Genomic DNA, 17797 nt, shown 5'->3' on the forward strand with positions numbered 1-17797 from the left:
AGGCTTCCCATTTTCCAGCCATCCCTTTACCTGCAAACATCCACCCCGATCAACTTTTGAAAGTTCTTGCCTAATACCATCAAAATCAGCCTTTTTCCAATTTAGAACTTCAATTTAGATCTGGTCTATCTTTTCCATCACAATTTTAAAACGAATCAAATTAAGGTCACTGGCCCTAAAGTACTCCCCCACTGACACCTCAGCCACCTGCCCTGCCTTATTTCTCAACAGTAGGTCAAGTTTTGCACCATCTCTCATGGGTACATCCACATATTGAATGAGAAAATTTTCTTGTACACTTAACAAATTCCTCTCCATCCAAGCTCTTACGGTTATGGCAGTCTCAGTCAATGTTTGGAAGGTTAAAATTCCCTATCATAACCACACTATTATTCTTACAGATAACTGAGATCTCCTGATAAATTTGTTTCTCAATTTCCTGCTGACTACTTGAGATCCTATAATACAATCCCAGTAAGGTGATCATCCCTTTCTTATTTCTCAGTTCCACACAAATAACTTGCCTGGATGTATTCCCAGGGATATCGTCCCTCAGTACAGTCATAATGTTGTCCTTCATCAAAAACGCCTCTTCCTCTCCTCTCTTGCCATCCATTTCTATCCTTCCTATAGTATCTGTACCCTGGAACAATAATCTGCTAGTCCTGTCCACATCTCTTTAATCGCTAAGATATCCCAGTCCCATGTTCTCAACCATGCCCTGAGTTCATCTGCCTTCCCTGTTACCACCTCTTGCATTGACATTAATGCAGTTTAATGTATCAGTCCTACCTCGTTCTCTGTTTTGTTCCTGCCTGTCCTGACTGTTTGACTTGCCCCTTTTCCCAACTGGAACAGTCTCAGACTGATCTCTGTTCTCACTATCTCCCTGGGTCCCACCTCCCCTTACTAGTATAAATCCTCCCAAGCAGCCCTAGCATCTCCCTTTCAGTATATTAGTCCCCTTCCAATTCAGGTGCAATTCTTCCTCTTATACAAGTCACTTTTACCCCAGAAGGGTTTCCGATGATCCAAAAAAGTGAATCCTTCTCCCCTGCAAAAGCTCCTCAGCCACACATTCATCTGCTCTAAACTCCTATTCATACCCTCAATAGCTCGTGGCACTGGGAGTAATCCAGATTTTACTACCCTCAAGGACTTCCTTTTTAAATTCTTGCCTAACTTCCTATATTCTATCCTGAGAATTTCATCCTTTTCTCGTCCTATGTCATTAGTTCCAAAGCGTACAATGACCTCCTGCTGGTCCATCTCCCCTTTGAGGATATTCTGCACCCTCTCCATGGTATCCTTGATCCTGGCACTGGAGAGGCAGCACACCATTTTTATATCTTGCTGTCGGCCGTAGAAGTATTTATCTGTGCTGAGAGTCTCCTAGCACAATCAATCGCTTGGAACCTGGCATACCTTTCATTACATTAGAGCCAGTCTTGGTATCAGAAACATGGCTGTTCGTGCTACCTTCCCCTGAGAGACTATCACACCCCCTACATTTTCCAAAACAGCATACTCATTTGAGATGGGGATAGTCGCAGGAGACTCCTGCACAATCTCCTTCCCTCTCCTACCTTTCCTGAGGATAGCCCATCTACCTGACTGTTACCTGACTGTATCTTCAGTTTTTCTCCGTTCCTGTCACTGCCATCCATCACACCCTAGCTTTGGTAAGTTCCTCATTGCCACTAACTGTTGTTCAAACCAAACCATGCAATCCAATAGGGCTCATAACCAAACACACTTCCTGCAGACATAATCATCAGTAACAAGGAACCTCTCCCTAATCTCCCACATTCGAGAGGAAGAGTAAATCACTCTACTAAAAGTTATCTTTGCACCTTAACAATCTACAGACCCAGGAGATAGCACAGTCTTACTGCTCTAAAAACACGATTCCAGACTAACTTGATACCTATATTTTTATATTTTTAAAGTTTAATCAAGAGACAGATCTCAATAAGACATATAATCAAAAAAGAGCCCACTCTCTGGTCACAGGCCTCCAGTCTGAAAAAACGACCCTCCACCACCACCCTCTGTCTTCTACCTTTGAGCCAGTTCTTTATCCAAATGGCTAGTTCTCCCAGTATTCCATGAGATCTAACCTTGCTAATCAGTCTCCCATGGGGAACCTTGTCAAACGCCTTACTGAAGTCCATATGGATCACATCTACTGCTCTGCCCTCATCAATCTTCTTTGTTACTTCTTCAAAAAACTCAATCAAGTTTGTGAGACATGATTTCCCACGCACAAAGCCATGTTGACTATCCCTAATCAGTCCTTGCCTTTCCAAATACATGCACATCCTGTCCCTCAGGATTCCCTCCAAGAACTTGCCCACCACCGAGGTCAGGCTCACCGGTCTATAGTTCCCTGGCTTGTCTTTACCGCCCTTCTTAAACAGTGGCACCACGTTTGCCAACCTCCAGTCTTCCGGCACCTCACCTGTGACTATCAATGATACAAATATCACAGCAAGAGGCCCAGCAATCACTTCTCCAGCTTACCACAGAGTTCTCGGGTACACCTGATCAGGTCCTGGGGATTTATCCACCTTTAACCATTTCAAGACATCCAGCACTTCCTCCTCTGTAATCTGGACATTTTGCAAGATGTCACAATCTATTTCCCTACAGTCTATATCTTCCATATCCTTTTCCACTGTAAATACTAATGCAAAATATTCATTTAGTATCTCCCCCATTTTCTGTGGCTCCACACAAAGGCCGCCTTGCTGATCTTTGAGGGGCCCTATTCTCTCGCTAGTTACTCTTTTGTCCTTAATATATTTGTAAAAACCCTTTGGATTCTCATTACTTCTATTTGCCAAAGCTATCTCATGTCCCCATTTTGCCCTCCTGATTTCCCTGTTAATTATACTCCTACTTCCTTTATACTCTTCTAAGGATTCACTCGATCTATCCTGTCTATACCTGACATATGCTTCCTTCTTTTTCTTAACCAAACCCTCAATTTCTTTAGTCATTCAGCATTCCCTATACCTACCAGCCTTCCCTTTCACCCTGACAGGAATATACTTTCTCTGGATTCTTGTTATCTCATTTCTGAAGGCTTCACATTTTCCAGCCGTCCCTTTCCCTGCGAACATCTGCCTCCAATCAGCTTTTGAAAGTTCTTGCCTGATACCGTCAAAATTGGTCTTTCTCCAATTTAGAACTACAACTTTTAGATCTGGTCTATCCTTTTCCATCACTATTTTAAAACGAATAGAATTATGGTCGCTGGTCCCAAAGTGCTCGCCCACTGACACCTCAGTCACTTGCCCTGCCTTATTTCCCAAGAGTAGGTCAAGGTTTGCACCTTCTCCAGTAGGTACATCTACATACTGAAACAGAAAATTGTCTTGTACATACTTAAGAAATTCCTCTCCATCTAAACTTTTAACACTATGGCAATCCCAGTCAATGCTTGGAAAGTTAAAATCCCCTACCATAACCACCCTATTATTCTTACAGATAGCTGAGATCTCCTTACAAGTTTGTTTCTCAATTTCCCTCTGACTATTAGGGGGTCTATAATACAATCCCAATTAGGTGATCATCCCTTTCTTATTTCTCAGTTCCACCAAATAACTTCCCTGGATGTATTTCCGGGAATATCCTCCCTCAGCACAGCTGTAATGCTATCCCTTATCAAAAATGCCACTCCCCCTCCTCTCTTGCCTCCCTTTCTATCCTTCATGTAGCCTTCTTGCTGGCCCCTCTCCTCCTTGAGAACATTCTGCACCCTCTCTGAGACATCCTTGATCCTGGCACCAGGGAAACAACACACCATTCTGCTGGCCACAGAAACGTCTGTACCTCGGACTACAGAATCCCCTAACACAATTGAACTCTTGGAAGCCGACGTACCCCTCGTGCTACGTTCCCCTGAGAATCCATCACCCCCTACATTTTCCAAAACAGCATACCTGTTTGAAATGGATATATCCACAGAAGACTCCTGCCCTAGGTGCCTACCTCTCTTAACCTTCCTGGAGTTAACCCATTTATGTGACTGTATCTGAGACTCCCACCATTCCTATAACTGCCATCCATCACATACTGTTGCTGTTGCAAATTCCTCATCGCTTCTATCTGTCTCTCCAACCGATCCACTTGATCTGATAAGATTCGCATCCAACAGCATTTATGGCAGATATAATCCGCAGTAACCCTTAAACTCTCTTTAAACTCCCACATCTGACAAGAAGTACATCTCACTGCAAAGGCCATTTTTGCTCCTTAACAATCCACAGACCCAGAAAATAACACCGTCTTATTCCTCTACAAAACACTGCACCAGATTAAATTAAGAGCTATGGCTTATATTTTAAGTTTAATCAAGAAACTTATCTCCAAAAACATATAATCAAGAAAGAACCCACTGTACTCACTAATTCAGCCTTTCTCTTGGACAAACTTAAAACAACAATTAACTTATCTGATTCTGTGCTGTGAACTTCGCCCAAACCGGTTCCTCCAAGATTAGTTGTGAAATTCACTGTTTGTTAATTTTCCCAGATGCACTCTGATGTCCAGCGACACATGAATTCAAAAACAACAAAGTGCCACAAGGATCGGTGCTGGACCCTCTACTTTTTGTCATTTACATAAATGATTTGGATGCGAGCATAAGAGGTACAGTTAGTAAGTTTGCAGATGACACCAAAATTGGAGGTGTCGTGGACAGCGAAGAGGGTTACCTCAGATTACAACAGGATCTGGACCAGATGGGCCAATGGGCTGAGAAGTGGCAGATGGAGTTTAATTCAGATAAATGTGAGGTGCTGCATTTTGGGAAAGTAAATCTTAGCAGGACTTATACACTTAATGGTAAGGTCCTAGGGAGTGTTGCTGAACAAAGAGACCTTGGAGTGCAGGTTCATAGCTCCTTGAAAGTGGAGTCGCAGGTAGATAGGATAGTGAAGAAGGTGTTTGGTATGCTTTCCTTTATTGGTCAGAGTATTGAGTACAGGAGTTGGGAGGTCATGTTGCGGATGTACAGGACATTGGTTAGGCCACTGTTGGAATATTGCATGCAATTCTGGTCTCCTTCCTATCGGAAAGATGTTGTGAAACTTGAAAGGGTTCAGAAAAGATTTACAAGGATGTTGCCAGGTTTGGAGGATTTGAGCTACAGGGAGAGGCTGAACAGGCTGGGGCTGTTTTCCCTGGAGCGGCGGAAGCTGAGGGGTGACCTTACAAAGGTTTACATAATTATGAGGGGCATGGATAGGATAAATAGACAAAGTCTTTTCCCTGGGGTCGGGTTGTCCAGAACTAGAGGGCATAGGTTTAGGGTGAGAGGGGAAAGGTATAAAAGAGACCTAAGGGGCAACGTTTTCATGCAGAGGGTAAAGATAGAGGATGTGGTGGAGGCTGGTACAATTGCAACATTTAAGAGGCATTTGGATGGGTATATGAATAGGAAGGGTTTGGAGGGATATGGGCCAGGTGCTGGCAGGTGGGACTGGACTGGGTTGGGATAGCTGGTCGGCATGGACAGGTTGGACCGAAGGGTCTGTTTCCATGCTGTACCTCTCTATGACTCTATGACTCTACTCACGATTGTAGATTTACAAAAATGGTAAGGTTACACTTTAAAAAGCTACTTAACTGCTCCCCTGCTGTGAACTCCCCCACATAGATTTCTGCAAGGTCAACTATGAATTTTTCTATTTGTTAACTTAAATATTAAATATTAAATTGAATAGATTTATGTTAACCAAAGGTACCAAAAGACATAACATAAAGGCAGATATATGACATTAGGTCACAGATAGACAATGATTTTATTTAAAGACTGGTGGGACAAGTTTGAGAGATTAAACATCCTATTAATTTTTCTAACAGATTCAAAAACTTATCAACACAGAGAACAAAGAACAAAGAAAATTACAACACAGGAACAGGTCCCTCAGCACTCCAAGCCTGTGCCAATCCAGGTCCTCTATCTAAACCTGTCACCTATTTTTTAAGGATCTGTATCCCTCTGCTCCCTGCTCATTCATGTATCTGTCAAGATGCATCTTACATGACGCTATCATGCCCGCCTCTACCACCTCCACTGACAACGCATGCCAGACACTCTGCATAAAGAACCTCCCACACATATCTCCCTTAAACTTCTCCCTCTCACATTGAATTCGTGACCCCTAGTAATTGAGTCCCTCACTCTGGTTAAAAAGCTCCTTGCTATCCACCTTGTCTATACCTCTCATGATTTTGTATACTTCCGTCTTTCTAATGAAAATAAGCTCCTAACCTATTCAACATCTCTTCATAACTACAGCCCTCCATACCAGGCAACATCCAGATGAACCTCCTCTGCACCCTTTCGAAAGCATCCACAGCCTTTTGGTAATGTGGAGGTCAGAACCGTACACGGTATTCCAAATGTGGCTGAACCAATGTCTTATATAACTGTAACATGAACTGCTAACTCTTTTACTCAATGCCCCGCCCAATGAAGGAAAGCATGCCGTCTGCCTTCTTAACCACTCTATGTGTTACCACATTCAGGGAACAATAGACCTGTACCTCAATTTTTAGATTAGATTAGATTATTTACAGTGTGGAAATAGGCCCTTCGGCCCAACAAATCCATACCGACCCTCCGAAGAGCAACCCACCCAGACCCATTCCCCTACATTTACCCCTTCACCTAACATTAGGGGCAATTTAGCGTGGTCAATTCACCTAACCTGCACATTTTTTTTGGAAACCAGAGGAAACCAGAGCACCCAGAGGAAACCCATGCAGACACGGGGAGAACGTGCAAACTCCGCACAGTTGCCTGAGGCGGGAATTGAACCAGGATCTCTGGCACTGTGAGGTAGCAGTGCTATCCACTGTGCCACCGTGCCGCCCGCAATTTTCCCCAGGACTTTTCCATTTGCTGTATAGTTTACTCTTGAACTGGATCTTCCAAAATTCATCAGCTCACATTTGCTCAAATTAAACTCCATCTGCCATTTCTCCATCCAACTGTCCAATCTATCTACATTCTGCTGTTTTCTCTGACAGTCCTTCACTATCTGCTACTCAACCAATCTTAGTGTCATCTGTGAACTTGCTAATCAGACCACCTATAGCTTCCTCCAGATCATTTATGTATATCACAAACAACAGTGGTCCCTGCATGGATCCCTGTGGAACACTACTGGTCACAGTTCTTCATTTTGAGAAACTCCCTTCCATTACTACCACTGTCTCCTGCTGCCCAGCCAGTTCTTTATCCATCTAGCTAGTACACTGTGGACCCCATGCAACTTCACTTTCCCCATCAGCCTACTATGGGGAACTTTCTCAAACGCCTTACTGAAGTCCATGTATATGATATCTACAACCCTTCCCTCATCAATCAACTTTGTCACTTTCTCAAAAAATTCTATTAAGTTGGTAAGATATGACCTTCCTTGCACAAAACCATGTTGCCTATCACTGATAAGCCCATTTTCTTCCAAATGGGAATACAGTATCTTCTCCAGCAGCTTCCCTACCACTCACGTCAGGCTCGCCAGTCTATAATTACCTGGATTTTCCCTGCTACCCTTCTTAAACAAGGGACAGCATTAGCAGTCTCCAGTCCTCCAGGACATCACCCGTGTTCAAGGATGCTGCAAAGATATCTGTTAAGGCCCCAGCTATTTCCTCTCAGAGGTAATCAAATATATTTTTTTTCCATTCTAATAAACAAGTAAGTTATGCACTTACCTGAAACCAGTTTATGGTGCAACAGTTGACAAGTGCTGGGAATTTCCTCAGCCTGTTACGGAAAGCATCTCCAATTGGACTCATTGCTAAAACAACATGTAACTGATTACGACAACGGTCAATAAACATGTTGAAAAGTGCCAATGGACTTCCATCAGTCTGTTTTGATTTGTCTCTTTGACGATCAATTAGACGCATACGTTCACAAACCTCCTGTTTCTCATCCACTGCAAAGAGATTTGGTACTTCTCCCGCATTCAGTAAATTGTTGATGTCTTCTAGGAATGATTCTTGTTTAATCTGAGTGTCAGTAAATAAAAAAACACCTTGCATCTCACCTTCAGTAGCTTTTCGGAATATTAGTTTTAAATCTTCTCGCCATTCAGTAGAACCATAACTCTTGGAAATTTCCACTTGAAACAGAATATAGTCAGCCATGTGCGATGCAAGCCGAGTTAGTGACTGACGACCACTTCCTCCTACTCCTACCAAAAGTGCATGGCTATGGGGCTGCTTTAAGATACGGGAAATTCGACAGACATGCTCTATTGCAAATCTGAATACAACCAAATTCATCGGCTTTTTACTGAGATTATTAAACTCATCCAAATGACCTTCAACTATTTTTCGTAACTTTCTAACATCAAAGATTTCTCTATAGCCTTTGTCTTCACCTTTGGGATCACTAAAATCACAGAACATTAGGCTACGAAGATCATCTTCCTTCACTATGCCATCACTGTCAGCATCAAGGTATATGAAGAGCTCATCAAAGTTGTCTTCCAGCTGACTATTTGTCACTTCTCGGAGACAGTCAACAAGCCATGCTCGATCTCCATCATCCACCAAACGATCATAATAGACTCGTAAAACCTGTAATTCAGCCAGCGATATTCACATGACAGAAAAGATTTTTAAAAAATTAGTTCTTATAATTATGAGGTTCATAAGATTATGATATTGCAATTAATTTGAGAGTAAGATCAAGAGCATCATGTGATCTGCTCCCAGGTCTACCTTACAATGTTAGTTTGTTAGAGTAATGAAAGGCTTGGACTGTTTTATGGAAAGAAAATGTGAGTTAAATACATTTGGAGACAATATCAGTTGTATCTGAGTTTACATTGGGCAGACTGTAAGGACAGAATCTTGCTGAGGTATTGGGAGGTCTCATCAGCCAGCTAGATGATCAGAAAGAGGTCAATGCAGCAACTTCAAGGGAAGGCTTGCTAAACCATAAACCACTTGGCAATGGCAATGCCAGTGGTGGACCTTCACCTGGAATCAAGGTGTTTGGTGTGTAAGTCCCAGCCAGTTGGAGTTGCTGGTCAGTTAGAGGCCAGCAGCTGTTACTGTCTGCAGTACCATTAAAGTAGCCATGGTGGCAGAATAGCACACCCATAGTTCCCAGATTATGGAGGACCCAGGACTAAGTTAATTGATGTGGGATGGACAATTGGGGTTAGTGGTTCTTGAGGTGGGGGATAAGCTAGAGAGGGCATCTTTGTCCATAACTCAATGCTGTTATAGGTGAGAAAGGAGCAGTTTGGGCCTGCACCACACTGCCTAATTAAATGACTTCTCTGCTTCCAAGCCCACCACTTCCAGGAGCAGGAGGTAGGAGAGACTCCCTGAGTCTCCCAAAGTCCCAGAAAGGCATTGCAAGTATTGGGTTGTATGTTGATGTGCTTCAAAGATGAAAGAGAGTTGGGGTCAGAGGAATTCATCAGTACTTCTACCTATGCAAGACTAATATGTTTCACATCACCATTGAAAAGATGACACAGGAAGTCATTTCTGAGATCAGATTACTGGCTTCCATACAAAGCAATTAATATGATAAACAGAATGCTGATCTGTCTCGTCAGCAAATATAAAAGACTACTTAGCATCATGAGCTACCACAGACAGATACAGAAGAAACACAGTCTCCAGGGAGACATATAAAACCATAAGTCTAGAAGATATAGGAACAAAATTACAACATTCAGCCCATCCTATCTGCTCCACCATCCAATCATGACTGATATGTTCTTAACCCCATTCTCCTGCTTTCTCCCTATATCCCTTGATCCCCTTACTAATCAAGAAGCTATCTATCTCTGTCTTAAATATACTCAGTGACTTGGCCTCCACAACCCTCTGCAGCAGAGTTACACAAATTAATCACCCTCTGGCTGAAGAAATCCCTCCTCATCTCAGTTCTCAATAGTCATCCCTTCACTCTGAGGCTGTACCCTCAGGACCAAGTCTCTCCTACAAGTGGAAGTATCTTCTCCAAATCCACTCTATCCAGGCCTCTCAGTATTCTGTAAGTTTCAATAAGATCCCCTCTCATCCTTCTAAACTCCATTGAGTATGGACTCGAGTCCTCAAACATTCTTCACGTGACAAGTCACAGTCTGTGTTCTATAGATTTAAGAAAATTTGTCCCAATGTGGGAAGAATAATAATCAGAAGGTACCTTACTGGTAGTGGTGGCTTTAAGAAAGTGTCTGGAGATGGTCAAACAAAATTACCATTTGGCAAGATGGGGATGGGAATTCATGGAAGCTGCAAGCAACTAAGGAATATTATAAGGACTGTAATTCTGTGGTGAGTGCAATGTGTGATAAGTATAAAATTGAATCATCTTTTTCGTAGTTTAAATTGCAACTAGCCTATTTTAAAAAAAACTAGCATTAAATCAATAGCTCTTTTAGTCATTTACTCTAAAAGTTATAAAGCATGAAATATTTTTATATATTCTTTCAGCTGTCAACTGGAAACAAAAAAGACTCTTAAAAAATTATAGGTCTCTGCACAGATTGTAACAGTTATGATCTAGTTAAACAAATGAGCAGGCACAAGAGGCTGTGTAGTCTACTCCTGTTTGTATCTTATTGGAATAAAATTTGTTCAGGAAAGAAACATGATTCCTACTGGGAGATTATGTGATACCAACATGTTTTCTTTCAATACCAGTAGCCTACCAACAAGCATTTCTTATTTTCATTTGAAAATTAAATCAGGCCATGTCCCAGTAATGGATATAAGTAGAGATTTCACCTCATGAACCCAGAGACGCTTGATCACAGCTGGAGATTCTGATGTTTCTGGACTGGAAAGACACACCCCTTGAATAACACGGGAAAAGTCCCGCAGGTTGAACAGATAGTGAGACTTAGCTGGTGTTGGGAGGAGATTTTTCATTGCTTCCTTGTAAACAACCAAAGTGGCATTCACAACTTGTGAAGTTAGTGTTCCAAATTCTGGTTGGAAAGTGAATCTAGATGACAATACAATAAATGCAATCAAAGTTACATTTATAGTAGAAATGCAGATTTGATTATTCATAAAAAGATAAAATACACTATTAATTGACAGAAGAACCACAAACTCATTACAAAGAGTCATAGTCTCGATTTTGTTGCAGATAGTTTCAACTATGTTATTCCATTATAAACAAGTGATAACAGGTGGCAAAATTGTAACACTTTGCTGCATTAAACAGCAGGGAAAATTTACAGCAGATCAGGAATTTGCAAGTTTGTGTAATGGACTTTGCTTTGGCTTTTTAACTCAGCCACATTAGCACCTTAATTCTGGGTTTCTTGAACAAGCCTTAACTAGTCAGGTTTGGGCCATGATCATGCCTGCTTACTTAGATGGACTCAGTAGAAGCAGAAGGAATCATGCTACAATTAGCAGGACAGGACGAAAGAGCAGCTTCAATGATGAGTCTCAGCAATGTCCCCAGCCCTCCTTTATTCCTGGAGTTAGATCAGAGGTTATGTTGTAGCTTGTAAGGGCCCAAATGGAAAAGATGTTCCCAGCAGACAGGAGTAAAAGATCAGTTTCAAAAACAAAGCAAGCATAGAGTAATCAGCTAAGGAGAGTGATACTTCAAAGTTGGATTAAATGCCAAAAGAAATATAGTGGCCTCATCATAGCAGTAAAAGGCGAATGGCATCCCACATTCAAGATTCAACCCGCAGATTGTTACTCCCATAGCATTCTCCTAAACAGTACTTCTGAGACCAAGAAACTTTGTGGTTTCACCCAACCTTCCATCCCTCAAGACTCCTCATCAAATACAATCTGAAGGGCTGACGCTGGCACTTCATGTTGTCTCACATCCATCACCAACATTAGAGTCATAGAGTCATAGAGATGTACAGCATGGAAAACATGTCCAACCTGTCCATGCTGACCAGGTATCCCAACCCAATCTAGTCCCACTTGCCAGCATCCAGCCCATATCCCTCCAAACCCTTCCCATTCATATACCCATCCAAATGCCTTTTAAATGTTGCAATTGTACCAGCCTCCACCACATCCTCTGGCAGTCCTATCTTTACCCTCTGCGTGAAAAAGTTGCCCCTTAGGTCTCTTTTATATCTTTCCCTTCTCACCCTAAACCTATGCTCTCTAGTTCTGGACTCCCCCACCCCTGTCTATTTATCCTATCCATGCCCCTCATAATTTTGTAAACCTCTCTAAGGTCACCCCTCAGCCTCCGACAGTCCAGGGAAAACAGCCCCAGCCTGTTCAGCCTCTCCCTGTAGCTCAAATCCTCCAAACCTGGCAACATCCTTGTAAATCTTTTCTGAACCCTTTCAAGTTTCACAACATCTTTCCGATAGGAAGGAGACCAGAATTGCATGCAATATTCCAACAGTGGCCTAACCAATGTCCTGTACAGCCGCAACATGACCTCCCAACTCCTGTACTCAAGACTCTGACCAATAAAGGAAAGCATACCAAATGCCTTCTTCACTATCCTATCTACCTGTGACTCCACTTTCAAGGAGCTATGAACCTACACTCTAAGGTCTCTTTGTTCAGCAACACTCCGTCGGACCTTACCATTAAGTGTATAAGTCCTGCTAAGATTTGCTTTCCCAAAATGCAGCACCTCACATTTATCTGAATTAAACTCCATCTGCTACTTCTCAGCCCATTGGCCCATCTGGTCCAGATCCTGTTGTAATCTGAGGTAACCCTCTTCGCTGTCCACTATACCTCCAATTTTGGTGTTATATGCAAACTTACTAACTGGACCTCTTATACTCGCATCCAAATCATTTGTGTAAATGACAAAAGTAGAGAACCCAGCACCGATCCTTGTGGCACTCCACTGGTCACAGGCCTCCAGTCTGAAAAACAACCCTCCACCACCACCCTCTGTCTTCTACCTTTTTAAACTATCCACAAATGAACTTCCACCTTCTCTAAGTACTCCATTTCTCACAAACTTAACTCACCTTGCAGCTTGGAGACAGGACAGAATTTCTATTGTAGTTACCCAGTCTTTGCTATCTTAGCCACTAAGGAGGAAGAGGCTATGGCAATTAACAGGGTTGCAGAATGAGAATGAGATCTTCTAGAAAGCTGGAGATGGAATTGGATTTCACAAAGGTCATGAACAGAGTACTCTCAAGTTGAACGGAAAAAATTACCAACATCAATCTGCTCATTAGCATAATGATGACTTTGAACAGTTTTCCCTAGTCAGTTCTAATTTATGTCTCTAAACGGATAGCCTTTTGAAGACAAGCGAGCCAACAGCTATGGGAACAGATAGAAAAGTGAAGTTGAGACAAAGTTGGATAGCCATGATCTTAAAAAAACTGACAGAGAACACTCAAATGGCCAAATGGTTTACTCCTGTTCTTGTCCTATCTTTACATGTTCCCAAGGTTCTTCAAATATGGGAGAGAAAATATTGCTGAAGGAGGCTGAGGAGTCCATAGAAAAGACTGCACAATCCTGAAATGCACCATAATACTATTCAGTCATGACTTTAACCAGCACCAGCACATATGTCATGATGGAAACTCAATGGGATATAGGCAGGTTCTCATTTGGTGAATCCCATAAATCATTTGAGCAGAAGGAGGTTTTGGTGATAAGAACAGCAGGTTCTTATAGTCACATGATCCACCCAGCACTGTTTAAGTGAGCACAATTGTTAAGTATCAATTGAACAGGGAACAAGTCATCTATGTGAAGGATTATTCTTGAACAACAGCAGAGAACTATGAGGTCAATTTCCAGAGGCACTGCCTATAGTTAGAGACTGGTAGTGTTAAGTTTCCAATATCAAAAAGTGTGGCACTGGAAAAGCATAGCATCCGAGGAGCAGGAGAGTCAATGTTTCGGGCAGACACCCTTCAGCAGTATTGTGGGGCGGTGGGGGGCTCAAAGGTAAATAGGGGCTGGGAGTTGGGCTGGGGGGCATCCTCATCCCTGATCCAACTCCCAAATTCAGCATCACCCTCTTGAACTGTCCCACCTGTACATCTTCCTTCCCACCTATCTGCTCTACCCATTGCTCCAACCTACCATCATCACCTCTCACCTGCATCTACCTATCGCCTTCCAAGCTACCTACCCCACAGCCCAACTCCCAGCCCCTATTTATCTTTCAGCCCCCTTCCCCCCCTTCACATTCTCGATGAAGGGCTTATGCCTGAAACATCATCTCTCCTGCTCCTCGGATGCTGCCTGACCTGCTGTCTATTACCAGTACTACACTTTTCAACACTGATCTCTAGCATCTGCTGTCCTCACTTTCTCCTTAGTTTCCAACATGTGTATCATGATATAACATTTGTTCAGATGCCCTACTCCATGAGAAAATGGCTATCTGCATGGAGCATCTGAAGCAACAAGCAACCACATGCCCACTGATTTTCATCAATGTCCTGTACAGTCACTGTTTGTCTTTACAGATAGGTTGCAGACTTCCCCAATCAGTATTTCACTTGACTATAGCAAAGTGCTTTCCAGCTCTTGGCTCGGAGAGAAATGTTAGTGGGATATCTGAGGGAAAATGAACAAAGGATACAAGGAAGTGAGATTCTGTTCAAAGCATGTCCGTGTCCCACAAATGTTAGGCATTGCAAGATGGTAGAATAAAAATGAGAATCTAACCAATTCTGGAGTGAGAGTTCATTGACATAATAGGAGCGTTGAAGTAAGTGATTTGGGGGGAAACTGCTAAAGTGGAGAAAAGGATTGAAAGTTACATGTGGCAGTAATTGCTAAGCTGTAAAGCACAGCACAAGATGCATAACTGTAGCATTTCCTCAACCAAAATGTGTTAAGAAGGAGCGGTTTTTGATATCCTCCTTCAAGAGAGTGAATGTGGTGTTGTTACCAAACTGCATAAGGAAGAAAAATTTATAAAATCAGCCTTTTGAGCAGGTAGAATTTCTGAAATTATTATTCCACAGTCTTAGGGAGTAAGAGTCAGCTGGTAGTCAGTGCCAGTACTATCACCCTCTGTGTGGCACAAGAGAAGATAATGTGCGACTTGGTGATGTGTACACTTAGAAGTTTACACATCCTGCATTCAATATCCTGGCTTGGAACACTAAATAAGGGAAGTCATGCATTTGTTGCTTCTAGCTTGGTGGTTTGTTATGCTGGCCAATAGTCACAGATGGCAATTTTATACTATATTCATAATCCTATCCAAGTATAATAAAAATATTGGTGAAGGTATTTGAAAGAAAAAAAAGAACAGCCATGAACGGTTCCTCATTTGCATATTTGTCCTCGAACAAGATAGTACAGTATGCAGACTGCTGCGCAAAAGTTTCTTCCTGGTTAGCTAAAACACTTTTTTTTAACCACTTTACATATAGACCTGCACAATGGGATGTGCAGCTGAAAACACTCAGGAAGCTTGTGTTGCTTCCTCAAGAAACATATAGCGGATGCTACCTATTTAAGAAGTTCAACAACAGATAGTCATGTCAAGAAAATTCCAGACCAAAGTATAAAGGCAAGAAAATAAAAACAAAAAGTGAAAACATAATTTTAAAAGCATTTTAACAGATCACTCTATGCCTTTTCTATGCATTTTCAAATAACAGCAAGTTATTTAAACTTGACTGAAGCTTCTGCCAGTTCATTCAAACATTTAAGTCTTTAAGTAATGTAATATACCTTATGGTAAACTGCCAATCAAGGATCCGAGAAAAAATGATGTACATAGTTTGGTCTTGAAACTCATTAATAGTCACAGTATTAAAGTGCCTCATGAATCGAGGTGTAATTGGGTTTCGGCCACCACCTAAGAGCAACATAATTTTGTTATTAACAGAGGACATCACCACTATTAAGGAACATCAGACACATTATTAGTGAACAAAATGGACGCCAAAGCTCCACAAATATAGGCACAGAATCTTTGGCCTCCAGATGGTCAGAAACGGGACATTCCAGATGGTCAGAAACGGGACATACCAGATGTGCATCCAGATCCAATGGATGTCCCAGCACAATGACAGTAAGTCAATTGCTTGTGAAATTTACACTATGGGTGACCAATTACCTGGTGCCTGGAACTCACTAAACAAAACTCCAAAAAAGTGCTGGAGAAACACAGCAGGTTGGGCAGTATCTGTGGAGAGAAAAACAGGTTTAATATTTTGATTCCAATTGCCCTTCGTTGGAAGTGGTCACCCCACCACATAAATGGCTGCTCCACTGATTTCTGCTGAAAATTACAATCAATGCATTTCTAAATACGTCAAAATGTGAATTGGCCTGGTGTTATGCATGGTTTACCAAAGAAGGCTTATGATAATATACTAGGAATATTGCAGAGGCTGCCATTGAACTTCTATGCAGTGGTTCAGATGGAGCTCAACTTCAATTTGTATCAGGACTTTGAGCAGAGCACAGAAAGCAAATTTGTCTAACATGGATCAAATGACTAGCTGTACGACTACAACAGAGGTGACAGAGGCTCTACTGAGAATTCTGTTCTCAGAAACTGGATATACTGGCAATGGAGTTGACTGCTGCAAGAGGATTTCTGTTCTTCAATCTATTCTAACTCACATTCACAAAAGAGTGTTGAGGATCATATGAAATATCTTTTATGGTAGGTCTACAGGCTGTAAGTATAGAAGAAACACTTTATGGGAACACTTGAAAACACTAAATAAAAGAGCTCGCAGTGCTGTATGCACTCATCATCCTGGATTGCAATACTCCAAGAAGGTAGCTCACCACAATTTTCTCAAAGACAACAGATTAGGGAATGGCAATAAATACTGGTCTAGCCAGAGACGTCCCACATTCCTACAACAAATGTTTAAAAAAGGACAGAAACTAAGGATTTTCACATTAGTGAATCTCAATTATTCCTGTTAACTACTGAACAAAGAGGAAATCGAGGTGTTAGATAAATTTGTTTTTCTCTTCAGAATTTGGCTTGTTTTTTTACAGTTGCAGAAAAGTGAGAGCAGAACATTCCAATAAGGGGACAGAGAAGGCAAAATATTTTAGCGATCCCTGGATGATGGAAGAGATTAGAGAGTAAGATGAAGCTGAAAAAGTCTGCTCATGACATGTCAGATAGATAATATAATTGAGAATCAAACCTACTATGAAGAGGAAAAAAATAAGAGAAACAAAGAGAGAGAGAGAAGGAAAAGTACAGTTTGGACTGGAGGCCTGTGACCAATAGTGCACCGCAAGGATCAGTGCTGGATCCACTGCTTTTCATCATTTATATAAATGATTTGGATGTGAACATAGGAGGTATAGTTAGTAAGTTTTCAGATGACACCAAAATTGGAGGTGTAGTGGACAGCGAAAAAGGTTATCTCAGAGTACAATGTGATCTTGATCAGATGAGCCAATGGGCTGAGGAGTGGCAGATGGAGCTTAACTTAGATAAATGTGAGGTGCTGCATTTTGGAAAGGCAAATCAGAGCAGGACTTAATGGTAAGGTCTTGGGGAGTGTTGCTGAACAAATAAACCTTTGAGTGCAGATTCATAGTTCTTTCAAAGTGAAGTCACAGGATAGTGAAGGATAGTGAAGATAGGATAGTAAGGATAGGATAGTGAAGGCAGCATTTAGTACGCTTTCCTTCATTGATCTGAGCATTGAGTATGGTAGTTGGGAGGCCATGTTGTGGTTATACAGGACATTGGCTAAGCCACTTTTGGAATATTGTGTGTAATTCTGGCTTTCCTCCTATAGGAAGGATGCTATGAAACTTGAAAAAGTTCAGAAAAGATTTGCAAGAATGTTGCCAGCGTTGGAGGGTTTGTGCT

The 17797-nt window shown here is 41.8% G+C and overlaps 1 protein-coding gene across 2 annotated transcripts in view; it reads right to left on the reverse strand.

The window, feature by feature from the left end:
* dnah7 (dynein, axonemal, heavy chain 7) overlaps positions 1–17797 on the reverse strand; it is a 417860-nt gene that overhangs the window by 202920 nt on the left and 197143 nt on the right. For both annotated transcript variants that reach the window (XM_087988680.1, XM_043692898.2), the window contains 3 exons: positions 15673–15799; positions 10783–11002; positions 7735–8607 (listed from right to left, as the gene is read on the reverse strand). In XM_087988680.1, the coding sequence (XP_087844806.1) occupies positions 7735–8607; positions 10783–11002; positions 15673–15799 (1220 nt within the window). The remainder of the gene's footprint in view (positions 1–7734; positions 8608–10782; positions 11003–15672; positions 15800–17797) is intronic.

This window comes from Chiloscyllium plagiosum, unplaced genomic scaffold, assembly GCF_037043375.1.
Source record: "Chiloscyllium plagiosum isolate Xiang-an unplaced genomic scaffold, Cpla_swu_hap1 HiC_scaffold_7, whole genome shotgun sequence".
Taxonomy (NCBI): Eukaryota; Metazoa; Chordata; class Chondrichthyes; order Orectolobiformes; family Hemiscylliidae; genus Chiloscyllium; species Chiloscyllium plagiosum.